At 29.1% G+C, this 13,826-nt stretch overlaps 2 protein-coding genes across 4 annotated transcripts in view; both read left to right on the top strand.

The window, feature by feature from the left end:
- The first annotated feature begins 221 nt into the window (after positions 1–221).
- Positions 222–7,401, top strand: LOC139994686 (activator of 90 kDa heat shock protein ATPase homolog 1). 3 transcript variants are annotated; one of them, XM_072017572.1, is made up of 9 exons: positions 222–475; positions 1,507–1,588; positions 2,417–2,496; positions 2,598–2,791; positions 2,999–3,119; positions 3,215–3,297; positions 4,439–4,576; positions 6,614–6,849; positions 7,017–7,401. In XM_072017572.1, exons 2-9 carry the CDS (start codon positions 1,509–1,511, stop codon positions 7,099–7,101), a joined length of 1,017 nt encoding a protein of 338 aa, XP_071873673.1. In that variant the 5' UTR covers positions 222–475; positions 1,507–1,508; the 3' UTR covers positions 7,102–7,401. The 3 variants fall into 3 exon arrangements, with proteins under 3 accessions (XP_071873673.1, XP_071873672.1, XP_071873671.1); XM_072017571.1 differs by having other exon boundaries at positions 1,442–1,588; XM_072017570.1 differs by lacking the exon at positions 222–475 and adding an exon at positions 568–716 and having other exon boundaries at positions 1,442–1,588.
- A 1,379-nt stretch (positions 7,402–8,780) lies between these two features.
- The window catches only part of LOC139994619 (cilia and flagella-associated protein 47), a 34,109-nt gene continuing 29,063 nt past the window's right edge, over positions 8,781–13,826 (top strand). Inside the window, exons 1-11 of the mRNA XM_072017451.1 lie at positions 8,781–8,996; positions 9,177–9,454; positions 10,211–10,348; positions 10,559–10,784; positions 10,861–10,958; positions 11,287–11,417; positions 11,504–11,566; positions 12,272–12,595; positions 12,814–13,002; positions 13,127–13,182; positions 13,421–13,672. Coding sequence (XP_071873552.1) covers positions 8,796–8,996; positions 9,177–9,454; positions 10,211–10,348; positions 10,559–10,784; positions 10,861–10,958; positions 11,287–11,417; positions 11,504–11,566; positions 12,272–12,595; positions 12,814–13,002; positions 13,127–13,182; positions 13,421–13,672 — 1,956 coding nt within the window. The 5' untranslated portion in view covers positions 8,781–8,795. The remainder of the gene's footprint in view (positions 8,997–9,176; positions 9,455–10,210; positions 10,349–10,558; positions 10,785–10,860; positions 10,959–11,286; positions 11,418–11,503; positions 11,567–12,271; positions 12,596–12,813; positions 13,003–13,126; positions 13,183–13,420; positions 13,673–13,826) is intronic.

Below are 13,826 nucleotides of genomic sequence, written 5' to 3'. Positions count from 1 at the left end.
ATTCAATTTAAGTATAAAAATGATATTTAACATTTCATTCCAAATAAAGCGCGGCGCGTGCGTACTTTCCTCCTACCGATGGACTAACTTGACCCTTTCATCTAAGATTAAACTTCGTACTCCGTCTTTTAATTCCTAGATCCACTACATTTTCAGATCTAGTTTCCTATCTAGAATAATTCGATTACACGTTCATGAAATTTCTAGAAGGGTTCTATATCCCCTCCACTACAAAGTCTACAACATTTGTTTCCTTAGTAATTTCGAGTTCCGCGTGGAAGTTTGCGACTTTTACGTTATTTGTTCGTTCTAAAGAATTTTGACTTTCAACGTGTTCGGAACCTTTTAAAAATAATTTAGTTTTTTATGAAACAATGTATTAAACATTAAAATCAGTTACAGTTGTAAAATTAAATCAAATTATAAATAAATAGAACCCCATTTTTAGTGGAGACAGGTTGTTTTAAAAATTTCGGTAAGGCAAGTATAACTAATGTTACGTAAACTATCAATTATTTTTCTCTTATTGAAACCGTTCAATTGACGAATGTAGATTGTAGGTTATGTTCCATGCATTCATACTTTGTTCAAGCTAACTTTCATGAAACAGAAAGTCGACTGTATTTTTCTCAATTCCGTTGTTTCTGTGTTAATTATATCCATATTATATCTTTTTATTTAGTTCATACTATTCCACTTTGCTTGACAGTTTCAAGGTAATGAAAAATTGTATTCGTTGCATCTAAAAAAATGAAAGAAGTTAAATTCGTTTTGTTAACGTTTAACATATTTTACTTCAGTATGTTGTAGTTTAATTTTCTTAATAATTCTTAATTCTGTTCATAATTAATACGACTATAACATTTAATCAGGCAATGAAGTTTTGTTTTAATATTAATTTTCTATTTATATTAGTTGTCAACTTATGTTGTAATACCTGAAATCACTAGTAATAATTTATTCCATTATATTTTAATGTCATTTCTTAAGTAGGTTCATAATTGATATAATTACAATATTTGAGTAATGAATAAAATAAAAGTATTTTTTTTAATAGTTGTCAACCTACATTTTTTTTCCTGTAGTCAGTACTAATAATATACCTCATTACATTTCAATGTTCTTAATGACTCTTAATTTTTTCCTTTTGTAATTGATACAGTTAGAATATTTAAGCAAGGAGTAAAATGAAATTTTTGTTAATATTAGTTGTCATCCCTCAGTCAGTTCTCTTACACTATTTTTTTACTGTAATTGAAAATTTTATTAAATATTATTTATTATAATACAAACAATTTAACTGCATTTGTTAATGTAAAATAATTAAACATTCATAGATACCTCTTATGAATATAGTATGCATGTTTTAAACATTTAAACCTTTTGAAATCTTTATAGTCCGTAAGATATGATTATTAAATAATTATGTTTCATGTTTCAGGAATAACTATTTCTTTTCATTACTACATTTAGACATTGTTACATTGTGAGTTTTTTGTTTCTAAGAAATGGCTAAGTGGGGTGAAGGAGATCCAAGATGGATCGTTGAAGAAAGGCCTGATGCTACCAATGTAAATAACTGGCACTGGTATGATTAAACTTTTAATGCACTTTGTTTTAGAATTGTATAAACATTAGATTATATATTTTTATATATATAATAAGTTAACAAAAATTTTATCTAACCTAAAGATTGCTTATAAATAATTTTATTGTTATGTATCTAAGTGAAACCTAATAATCTTCTTATATGAATTTAATTTTCTAAATATTATTATATTTAATGTACGATATTACATATTTTTCTTTATATTTTGTTTATTGTTTATATTTATTTGTTTATTATTTATAAAATTTTGTACCAAAGATTGTTTTAAATATATATTATATTTGATCCATGATCTGTCTTTTTGTTCACTTTTACAATACCTAGCACAGCAGACTTTACCAGTATTTATGAATCATAAAGTTTTTATCATTACAAAACAATATAATCTGAATAAAGTACAAATTTCTAAATGATGTATTCATTTATAAACGTTTACATGCAATTGAAGACCCAAATACTTAATTTTTTTCAATAAAGATGGATTTAGTAAGTGAAGTTAGGAGAAAGAATTCTTATTCGAAAATATATTTATTTACAAGTATTACAAATGTATAATTCTATTCATCTTCTTCAAATATATCCTAGATTGCAATGTCAAATTTCCTTTGATATTAATAATTATATATACTCTGAGAAATAAGTACTTATAATTATAAAAGAGGAATAACTTATATGAATTACAATTTGTATACAAAAATACATATTAAAATAAAATACATATACATATATAAGTACATAAAATACAGAAAGAAATAAACTTATATGAATACAACATACAAAATTTATGGTAATTTCGATCTTTTTAAGGACGGAGAAAAATGCCTGTGCTTGGTCCCAAGAAAAAATAAAAGAATTATTTATTAATATGAAGATGGAAGGAGATAATGGTTTGTATTTTTCTTTTTTGTAACAATAGCAAAAGAATAATTTGTATAATAATTTCAAATTTCATTTAATATAATATAAATCTAATGAGTGTCATTTTTAGTTTCCTGTATAGTAAATGAAATAGAAAAGTGTGAAGGTGAGGCAATGGCAAATAATCGAAAAGGTAAATTAATTTTCTTCTATGAATGGAATATTGTATTGAAGTGGGTATCCAACAAAAAATCTGATAAGAAGATTGGAGGTAAAATAAACATTCCAAATCTTTCTGAGGAAAATGATATTTCTGAAGTAGATGTAAGTATCTATATAAAAGTATTTAACAAAGAGAGAAAGAAAATATAGTTATATATAACTTTAGATTCATAAATATTTTATTTGCCAATATTAATTACAAGATTTATATTTATATTTCTTGATAATATATTTTCTATAAATTTAGTTACTAATAAAAATTTTTATAAAAACGTTTAAAGCAATAAAAAACATTACTTTCTTTTATAGATTGAAATTACTCTAGAAGATAGCACAGATGAAGGTGAAGCAGTAAAACATTTCCTGCATACGAAAGGAAAAGAATTTATTAGGGAGAAATTGAAAAAATATGTTTCTTCTCTAAAAGAAGGTAACTTTGTGTTGAATTGTCACTTTGAAAATTTTAAATTTTTGAATATAATGCTTTTAGTTACACTAAATTAACTTTCTATTATTTGTTATTAGAATTTGCAGCTGGTATGATTTTACCAAAAAAAGATAATGTGAAAGAAAATATCTCAAATATTACGTCTGGGTTCAATGCAAAAGTAAGTATAGGATTGATTTACGTTATATGTATATGTCGGGTTATCGTTGAGACTTAGGGTTAGGGGCGTGTAATGAATATTCCCCGGAATTATTCATCGTTGCGTTTATTAACACAAGTATGGATGTTACAAGATTGGCAAGTGGCCGCGGTAATTAGACACTAATGACAATGACCTTAGGTTCGATAACGAATCCGCGGTCAACGGGATAATAGATATACTTTGCTCCAAAGTCTAAGTCGGACTCGACTTACTTCTCGCGATACAAGGATTACTTGACTAACTCTTTATTGAAACGTGGATTATTCACTGATCGTACAGACACTAGATAACTGACTAACGAGACTGCAAGAAAGGGAATGACTTTCCGTCACGATGACGCTGCAGAGGAAAACTATGATGGGGTGTGCCTAAGGGCACGAGATCATCGGATTCGTCAAGGAAAACCTCCGCTCGGAAGGTGAGGGAAATGGACGTTGCTATTAATTGGTTAATTTCTATGTTGGTGGTTAAAAAAAGGATGCTGGCCGCCCTTGAGAGAGAGTTCCTAGCGGGAAGCGTCGTACGTGAGGAAAGCAGATCTCCCGTATCTTGCCGCAATAGGTGACAGATTTACGGGCTGATAGAATAAAGACTGTTTGTCAATTTGTAGGACATTAGTTAACTAAATCCTAAGGTTTATAGCGGGTCCTCGGGCTAGCTGAACATATACTGTGAATGATGCATCGACTTCTGGCAATCATCTTGCCCGAAGAATAGGGTCTGTGTGTGGCGAGCCACGGGGCCGTTGGAATGTTTACTGTTAAGTGTCGGTACAGCTAATTCTTTAAAGGAGAGCTATGCAATTCTATATCTCTGTTAGGTGAAACGTTCATCCCGTGACCGCGACTACGTTCGGCGACTAGTTGTCGCCTCGAGCCTAAGCTCATTATGTCAAGTCTCGAACAATTGTGTTTGGGTTATTTTGTAAAGGCTACAGTATTGGGGCTTTTTTCAAGGAATTCTAACGGGAGGGCCCGGTGTCCTTTCATCTCCGACATATATATATCACATATATTTTTACGTTAAATTTAATTTTAAAAATATTTAATCTACAATCAGAAATTTCGTTTATATATATATAATTAATTAATTGTTACAGATGCAAATGAATTCTTCTGTAATTTCATCGAATAATAAAAAAGAATTAGGATGTAAAATTTCGACAACAACAATTAAACAACAACAGAAGTTTCAATGTAGGGCCGAAGAATTTTACAACGTGTTTACGACAATAGAGGTAAGTCTACTGAGACCACTAACAACAAAATATCTAATAAAATGTACGTTTTCTAAAAATACTTAATAATTGAATTAAGGTATACAAAAATCTTAAAACAAGAAAAACGTTGATGATTATTTAAACATTCCGTGTTTATCGCACTAACAATTTTATTTACTGCATTATTTCTCATATTGTAATCTTATTACTATCTTTTGTTATCTTATTGTACCCATTATTTTTTAAATAAAATATTATGGATAATCAATATTCAATTGTACGTGAAAAATATATAATTGTTTACACTTGTACACAATTATGTATTTTTGAAGAATTTTGTTTCATATCATTTTATCTAAGATTAAGTTAATTAAAAATATTATGTACTTATAACAAATGAGTAAATGTAACATATTTAGTAAAAGCCCACTCTGTTCTTTAATGGTTGACTTTAAGGTTTTATTATTAGGTTTATAAAAACTTCTATTGTCGAAATTATTAATCTATTTGTAGGTGACTCAAATCTATGAGAATCTTTTCCATTAGAAATAGAGGTGCAAATTATATTTCCTATCATTACTGTAATCTTAATTTAAAAAGTCAGGTTAATCAGTTTATATTTCTTTATATCATATACACATCCAGGATGTCTATAAGCTATTCTATGTGAGATTGTAAAAAATGATCAAAACGTTTTTCATTCAATATCGTTCATTATCATCTTTCATACAATTGCTAGGATATTATTATTGAATGTCTAGGATGTGGACAAAAGATTTCAGTTTTCTATATGAAATGATAATAACATTCATAAATAGTTATTTAAAACATCTATGATATCTATCTTATGCATTTATCTATTTGTCGTTTATACCAGTTATAGTATTGCTTTGGGTATGTTTCTGAAAATAGCTTTCTGTGAAAATGACTCGTATCTTATGTATGATATTTGTAATTAAATGTTCTATATCTTCATGTAAAAGAATACTTTTTATGATACAGTCACTCTGCTTATTCTGGTGTAGGTGGAGTAATGAAATTCTGGAGTGCTGAAACGAAATGTTGTTTTATAGGCTGATCTAGTCTCAAAATTGTTTGTTTCCTGATGGGACAAGACAATGATTCAGCTATTGCTATGAAATTTAATACAGAGTGCTAATACTGAAGACAAATTTTGATAAAAGGTTAGTGCACAGAAGAAACATTTATTTGTTTATCTTTAAGTTGTACTGCCTTTGTCTCACTTCAAATGTATTAAATAAAAGTTGGATTGAGTTTTAAATTAGGATTCATTTATTGAGAGATATTAGACTACTAAATAGCAAACTTGTCTTGTCTTTGTTCTTTTTTTATCCAGTTTTGATAGTATTCTAATTTCAAATCAATTATGGTAGTTGTTCTTTAAGTAACATTACTGGTATAAGATAATTTTAAATGCACAGGATGCAATCAATACTTAAAATTCATACTTTCAATTACATTAATGTGTGGTATGTATGCTTCTGAAATATCTTTTAAATATCTATTTAAAATATTAGTTTTATATAAATTTTATAGAAGTAGCTTTATAGTTTTTTTCTTTTTTTTTTTTTAAGAGTGGGCTTTTGCTATAAGATTTATTATACACATATAATGTGATATTTTTAAAATATTGGTACATAATAATAGAGAAATAAAATTGCTCCTTATATCTCATTTTAAAGACGAATTTAAGATAGATCAATTTTTTCAAATGTAATGATTTATATTTTATTAAATAAAAAGATATGGATTTAACAACCTAAATTCACATTAAAGCAATGAAAGTAAAGAAAGTAGTTTAATGCAATTAGTTTACATATTGTGATTTTGTAATGAAAAGTCTTTATAGTCGTGTTTTCTTCCAATCTATTTGTGGAATTATTTTATTCTTTGCTATGTTTGTTGACATTGTTATTGTTACTATTCTGTTAATATTGTATGGATTGATTATATATACTACCTTTGAGATAAGTTCTTAAAGTTTCATTGTCTTTGGTTTAATTTGATAATTTGTAATACAATATTTCTTTTCAGATGGTTCAAGCATTTACAAAGGGACCGGTAAAACTCGAACCAAAGAAGGGAGGCAAATTTGAATTGTTTGGTGGTAACATACATGGTGATTTTATGGACATAACGCCTGCGAAAATCGTTCAAAAATGGCGTTGCAAACAATGGCCTGATGGTCATTATAGTGATGTTACTATTGATATCTGTGAAAAGAATGACCATACGGAAGTTAGTTTGACACAAGTAGGAGTACCAATTAGGTAAGAAAAATTTATAGTGTCACAAAAACTGTCATAACTAAAAATAGAGTCTTGTGTTAAAAGAAAATTAAACAGAACAATCAAAGATTATAGTTGTTTGCATTATGCTCCTCAAATGCATTGTAAAAGACATTAATGGCTATGTAAAACTAATCAATTATTTGCAGTGAGGAAGAATCTACGAAAGAAAATTGGGAAAGGTATTATTGGGACGCTATAAAACGTACATTTGGATTCGGTTATTTTATGTGATCTATGTATGCTTTATATTTTGCTTGCTTATTGATAAGTAGAAAAATAATTAAAATATGTATTGTCGTAAATCGCCTCGCATACCATTTACGAACTAGCCGCATAATAATCAGCCACGTACAAAGTGTTCTTCTTCTCAATGCTAGTTACAATTTTTTCTTTTCCTATCATTTCTATTTAGTACATTGTATCGTATAAGCCGGACAAATGATGTTAATTAAATATAAATAAAGTATCATCAGCATGACACATCTGTATTAATAGTTGTATATGTCAAATAAATCATGTCAGATACTTAAATATTTGGTTCTTATTTTTTAGCATTTCTCTTCTAACATTCCTTTACATTTCATTTTTTCCCACATATGTTAAAGATACAAACTAAAATTAGTTAATGAAAATTAAAAGATATATAAGACCTTCCTAATTATGTGTAATGGATTAATGACATACAATATAAAATAATACAATTAATTGATTTTCGTAAATTCCATTTATATTATAAGCGTTAATTGAATGAAACAAGTTTTACTTATATTAAATGTGTTGAATAAAATATATTATGTACATCAACCAATTCATTTTACCTTTGCTTCACGCAAATAAGTTAATACATACATACGTTACAAAATTATTAAACAAAAGAAGCCTTTGATTATATTTTCATTCTGTTGTCGAAGAAGATAGGATTAGGTTAATATTTATTTTATTAATTATAAGCGGACATCTTTATGGATTATAAAATGGCCTTCGATACTCAATCAGTGATCGGAAGAGTACGTACTGTAAGTGAAATATACTTTGGATTTTTTGTGTAAATTTTATAAGTTAGCGAGCACATATCGTTAATTTGCTACAACAATGACATAACTTAAAAATCAGAAAGAAGAAGTTTTGACGCTTTGAATCGTTATAATTTTATAAGAACATCGTATTAAAATCTTGCCATCTTGTATGCTAAATTAGTATAAGAAGATATTGGACTTACTCAAAAATATTATTTCCTCATTTTATTCGAAACCAATAGAGACAAATGTAAAAACGCAGTAACAGTTACAGGTCTCTTTGTGTGATAAGTTTTGGTAGCTCGCTTACAGGACTCAACTCATAAAATGAATATATATTATATAATATATTCGATAATATATATTATATAATATATTATATAATATATTCGAAGATGAATCCAGAATGTTTAGAAAAAAATTATTAATAACGTCAGTCTGATTTATTTAATATTATTCTGCATATAATTACTAGAATTTTTATGCATATAATGTTTCCTGTAATAATACTTGATAGATAAAACAATTTTCTACCGAGATTTTATTTTTTAATCGTTAATGTTCTTTAAATGTAAGATTAAAACTATATTCTTTAAAATTATGTTTTCTTCTATAAAAATATGCATTTGTACAAGAATCCTCGGTCTTATAATTACTATCACTAATATTCTTTAAATCTTCAAGATAGTGACAAAAATACATATTAAATTCGAAAATCACATGAAAGAATAATTTTGCTGTGGAATTGCTTGGTAATATATTGAATTAAAGTTACTCTTCTATAAACCCCGGATGACGTGACTTATCACGTTTTGTACCTATGGTTTTCAGTTTCATTTACAATTGCAAATTACTGATTATGAATTATGAACTTTGAATCTTTTTCAGTCCAGTAGTTCTATTGTGCTTATGAAAGAAGGTATCGAGATTCAACAAGTTCCACATTCGTATGACCAATCAGCAACCGCTAAACACGATGACGTTTATATATATCCTAGTTTTGTGGAATTTAAAGAGGCTAGCGAAGGAATTACATGTCATCAGCGTATCACTATTAAGAATACCGGAAAAAAATCGGCTTTTATTAAAATCCATCAAACCAAGTCAATAGTACGTTGAAACTAAATTAAATTTTTTAATTGGAAATCAAATGTAATTTATCATACTATACATGCTTCTTAGAAGTTAAACAATTTTTATGATTTTGAAGGTTAATATGCTAAAAACAAATATAATAATAATAAGTCGATTCGTGAGATATTTTCGTCAATGTATTAAATTACTTTTCAGTCGTTTCAAGTAGAAAGTTTGGATAAAGGGATATTGTTAAATCCAGGATTAAGTATACACACGGTAGTAACGTATTCTTTTAAGCGACCGTCTCTATTGCGTGCAGTAATACCAATTGAGATTAATGGGAAGATTCTTGATTATCGTGTTATTTGTAAATTATTAGTCGAAGGTATTAGTATCGAACCGAAATCAATTGACTTTGGAATCGTCGATATTGGTTACTCTTCTGGTATTAAAATAATTACCCTGAGGAACGAAGGCGGCAAAAGTACCAGGTATTGTATGTATACAGAGTGTCTCATTTTAACTGATCCACGCAAATATTTCCTAAACCAGTAGTTTTTAATCTGTTGTCGGTGGGCTCTTGGAGGACTTAAATAAAGTCCTCACACACGCAAGTTATTGTTCTATTATTCAAATAAAAGGTATTTTGTATGTGTATCTATTTATAATGGATCTCTTCTCTCCAAAAAGGTTATTGACGAGCAGCTGATCAATGTTTGAAATATACATATTTGGTACATTAAGGATTTAAATTTTGAGTTAAGTCTTGCGGTTCCGTGATAACAAAAAATTATTTAAAGTGATAAACAAAAGGTTGAGAACCTAAACTAGATATTATTCGAAAACGTATTTCAAATAAAATCTATTTTAAGGTGAATTTCTTATGATGATCACCAAATTTGTCTAGGCGAAGATGACTTTGAAATCTCAAGCTGATCCTTGTATTTTTTTTTTTTTTAACGTAACTATACAATTTTTGTACATTTTTTTTTTATACGTTTGATACAGTTTGTGATTTTCTACACAAAGAGATATTACGGTACTTGTATCTGAAAATGCGTAGTCTAAAAGGTATTTTAATGTTAATTTCATTTATATTTTCGTGGATTGATTAAAATGAAACGCGTATGTATTTCCTTTATTTTCCTCGCAATCTATTTTTCAATGATCACACTGCTGTTAATGTATGTACTTACGTGTGTATTGCTGGACTGTGCACGTTATGTTTATTAACATGAAATTAACAGATTTTCGATTGATCTTGGTACGAATGATTTAGAAATCACAGTTCATCCCATGCGTGGAATCGTTAAACCAAACAAACCTGTTCAGCTGACCGTTGAATTAATTGGCATGAACGAAGGATCATTTTTCAGTGAATTCTGGTAAAGTTTCTTATCTATATTAATTTAGATATACACTGAGACTAAAAAAAGTATTTTGCTTATTTACAAAATTCTTTTCTATCTTCTACTAGTTCCAGTGCTATAAATTGTACTAATTGGATGTGTCACCACAGGGTGATTAAACAATTAATAAACAATTAATAAATCAATAACAATCAATAATAAAAGAAGGTGTTCTCTTTCTTCTAGGATCAAATCGGTTCCGAATATACGCATCCCTTTTAACGTCAAGGTAATCGTACCAAAACTTGTAATTTATCATCCGAATACAACTGGAGATTTCACTCTGATCGATTTTTCGCAAACCGTCGTAAATACTCGAAAGTACGATTCGTTTGTTGTACGAAATATTTCTTCTCAAGTAGCTAGTTACGTGGTGCTGGGCGAAATCGACAACGAACTTATATGCGTTCGGGTAATTTACTTCAATTGCAACTAACGAAAGATGGAGACTTGCGCGCAGGAAATTATAACGAGTGTGCTCTTCGTAGGACATTAACCGTAAAAAATATCCTGTGTACAGAGCTTTTGAAATTCGACCGATTCAAGGTCGTATTGGGCCATTTGAGGGTATTATTTTCGAAGTAGGGTACGTTATATTCTCAACAAATAATTGAAAACAATTTTGCATTTAAAATATCTACAACAAAGGAAAAGAAATTTCAATGTATTAATAAATTCAACATGTATTTTAAATTTTCAATATAAATATTTCTAGCAATTATTCATCTCGCGTTTATTTGAACTTTTTTACGCTTGTTTATATTGGTACAAACGGAATTGGAAAGAATATAAGAAATCCTCTTTAAAATAAAGTAATTATGAAAATAACCAACTACACGCTATATAATCATAAAGATAATGAACAACATAAAAAATAATACGAAATTACTTATTAAAAAAAGATGTAATTTTAGGTTTACACCAGTAGACGGTTTAATGCATTGGCGAGAGAGGGTAAAAGAGAAATCGAAAACGCAAGAGAAGGATTTCATGGCTTTCATAAGAATCGTCAGAGTACACGTCACCGAGACCAAACACATTTTGAGTACATTGTATTTCATATATTTTGCACGTGTTCCTTGTTTACTTCAACGAAGATGAAATAACAAATTTTATTGTGAAAAACTGCAGGAGCCAATGACAGTATACGAGACGCGCTAACTGAGGCGTCACAAATTATTAATCATCAAAAACGTTAGTATTCCATAAACACTAGTAATGTCTTAATACTAGTGTATAAAGAATAAAAACAAAAAAACGCATTAATCGATAAATAACAAAATACAGGATGCCATTTAGAAACATACCGGTGATCTTGAAATCTGCTTAAAAAGATGAACATTAGAAAAAATTCTTTTCGCAATTGCATTTGCCCCTTGAAATAGCTTTTCCTCGTGTCGAGAAGTTTTTTCATAAGATCGTAAATAAGACAAATATTTAAGTGATCTCGTTTAGCTGAGACACTCTGTAATTTACATTATAAAAATCTATTTCTGTTGAAACTTAAATATCTAAAAATATAAATCCGTTACAGTCCAAGTTACATTCAACACTTTGTGATTATAATGAATTTATAATCCTTCCACATGATATATTTCCCATCAATGATAATACTATATAAATGACGTTCAATAATAACAAAATAAATTTTGTCTCTACTAAAAGTATGGTCGAAACTTGAAGAACGAGAGATATGTCATCTAATGATCACCGTGAAGGATAAAGATCTAAAGTTTATTTTATTATTTTATAGCGCTATTAAAAACACGATCGAGACCCAACGAACCACAAATAATGAAATAATAAAGTGAACATTGCAGAACTGTATTCGTAGCATGAAAGAAATCTTTTTTCAATGATATATTTCATATTTAATAATACTATAAATGCCAACAATAGATGTACCAATAATGAACGACTACTCTTCGGCCACGTTGACTGAAACCAGTATAGAATCTGGTCTGAACGATACTGTAAGACTCTGTCTCCATGGCGAAATGGAAGCGGCACGTTTATGCTTCGAACCAGATATACTCTATTTCGGTGAACTTGATGTCGGCGAAGACTCACAGCGTGTACTCCGTATATCGAATCCATTAAATTTCGCAACATTACTCTGTAGCTATGTGCGTAACGCATCAGCTCGTTGCTATCCAGAAACTATAATGCTGAAACCGGGAGGATCTATAGAAGTCCTGTTGAAAGTTCGAGGAAAGGAGAATGGTATGTAATCGTTAAGATCGCGGATCTTTATGCGTTTACAGGAAATTTAAACGTGCAGAAATGTACAGAATGTGCATAATACTCAAAAGTATAAAGTAAATAAGAGAGCTATGATAAAATATTTATTAAATTTCTATATAAGCTCCATTTCGTTCGCGCGTTTAGAACCACTCGGAAAAGTTGAAACATTTTCCAAAAATTTACTTCTTTTATTGCAGTTAATTCGTCATTCGAAGTTTACTTCGACACCGCAGCCGACTCATGCGAATCAACAAAAACTAGACGTCAAACGAAGATAAAAGTAGGAAGGTATGCTGTACAATGTAGGGTGAACGTGAAACTGCAGACCACAGTGAAACGATCATGTTTATCACGGGGGCGAAGTATTTTCGATGACTATTATGAAAGTAATTAATACGTGCTATTTTTATAATGCTCTTGATCTTCTCGAAATTTGCACATACTAAAGATTAAAAGATCAAAAGATCAAAGATGAAAATAGACGACTACAAAATTATTATTCCTCTAAAGGTACATGGAAGCCCCTAACAGATAATAGAAAGACACCATCGATACAACCTCTTTCAGTAAGCCGTGTTAAGAATCGATATATGTATATTGTGAAAAAGTGAGTCGAAAATATACCGGGACATTTCTTTGTACGATGTTTCGTTTCTGAGTAAATCGATATTAAAGATTTGTTGGTATGGACTATGCTATAGTATAGACCATTTTTTATTATTTTTTGCCAAGTACTCTGTATACTTGTTCATATACTTTACTTTTCACCTAAGGATTTACTATTGTGTTGTATTTTATCTTTAGATAAAACCGAGAATGATAAAGTCGAAGAAAGAGATCATTGAAAAAAAATGCGAGGACGACGAAGAAATTATACAAAAGGTTGCTCATATTCCTAAGTGGAAACATAAAGATGTATCAGGAACAGAGAAGTGCCTCGCGTCTATGGGCAAAATGTTATCCACTCTAACAGCTAGTACCGAAGTTTTAATACCCCTTTCTCCTTTGCAAATATACAACGTACGCATGTATCCTACCTTATTTGCTTTCGGAATGGTAAGTACTTGATGAAATTTTTGTATACTTATATTTATTCATATGTTTGATATTCAAACATTATTACATGTATTATTTACTTTAGTATTGTTCATAATGCTTACTTTTCGGCTTAGGATGGCTTCCGGTTTACATTTCTTTTTATTTTCCTTAT

Source organism: Bombus fervidus, chromosome 15 (assembly GCF_041682495.2).
Source record: "Bombus fervidus isolate BK054 chromosome 15, iyBomFerv1, whole genome shotgun sequence".
NCBI classification, from domain to species: domain Eukaryota; kingdom Metazoa; phylum Arthropoda; class Insecta; order Hymenoptera; family Apidae; genus Bombus; species Bombus fervidus.
The sequence above is the reverse complement of the archived record's forward strand: the minus strand, read 5'-3'. Positions and strand labels throughout refer to the sequence as shown.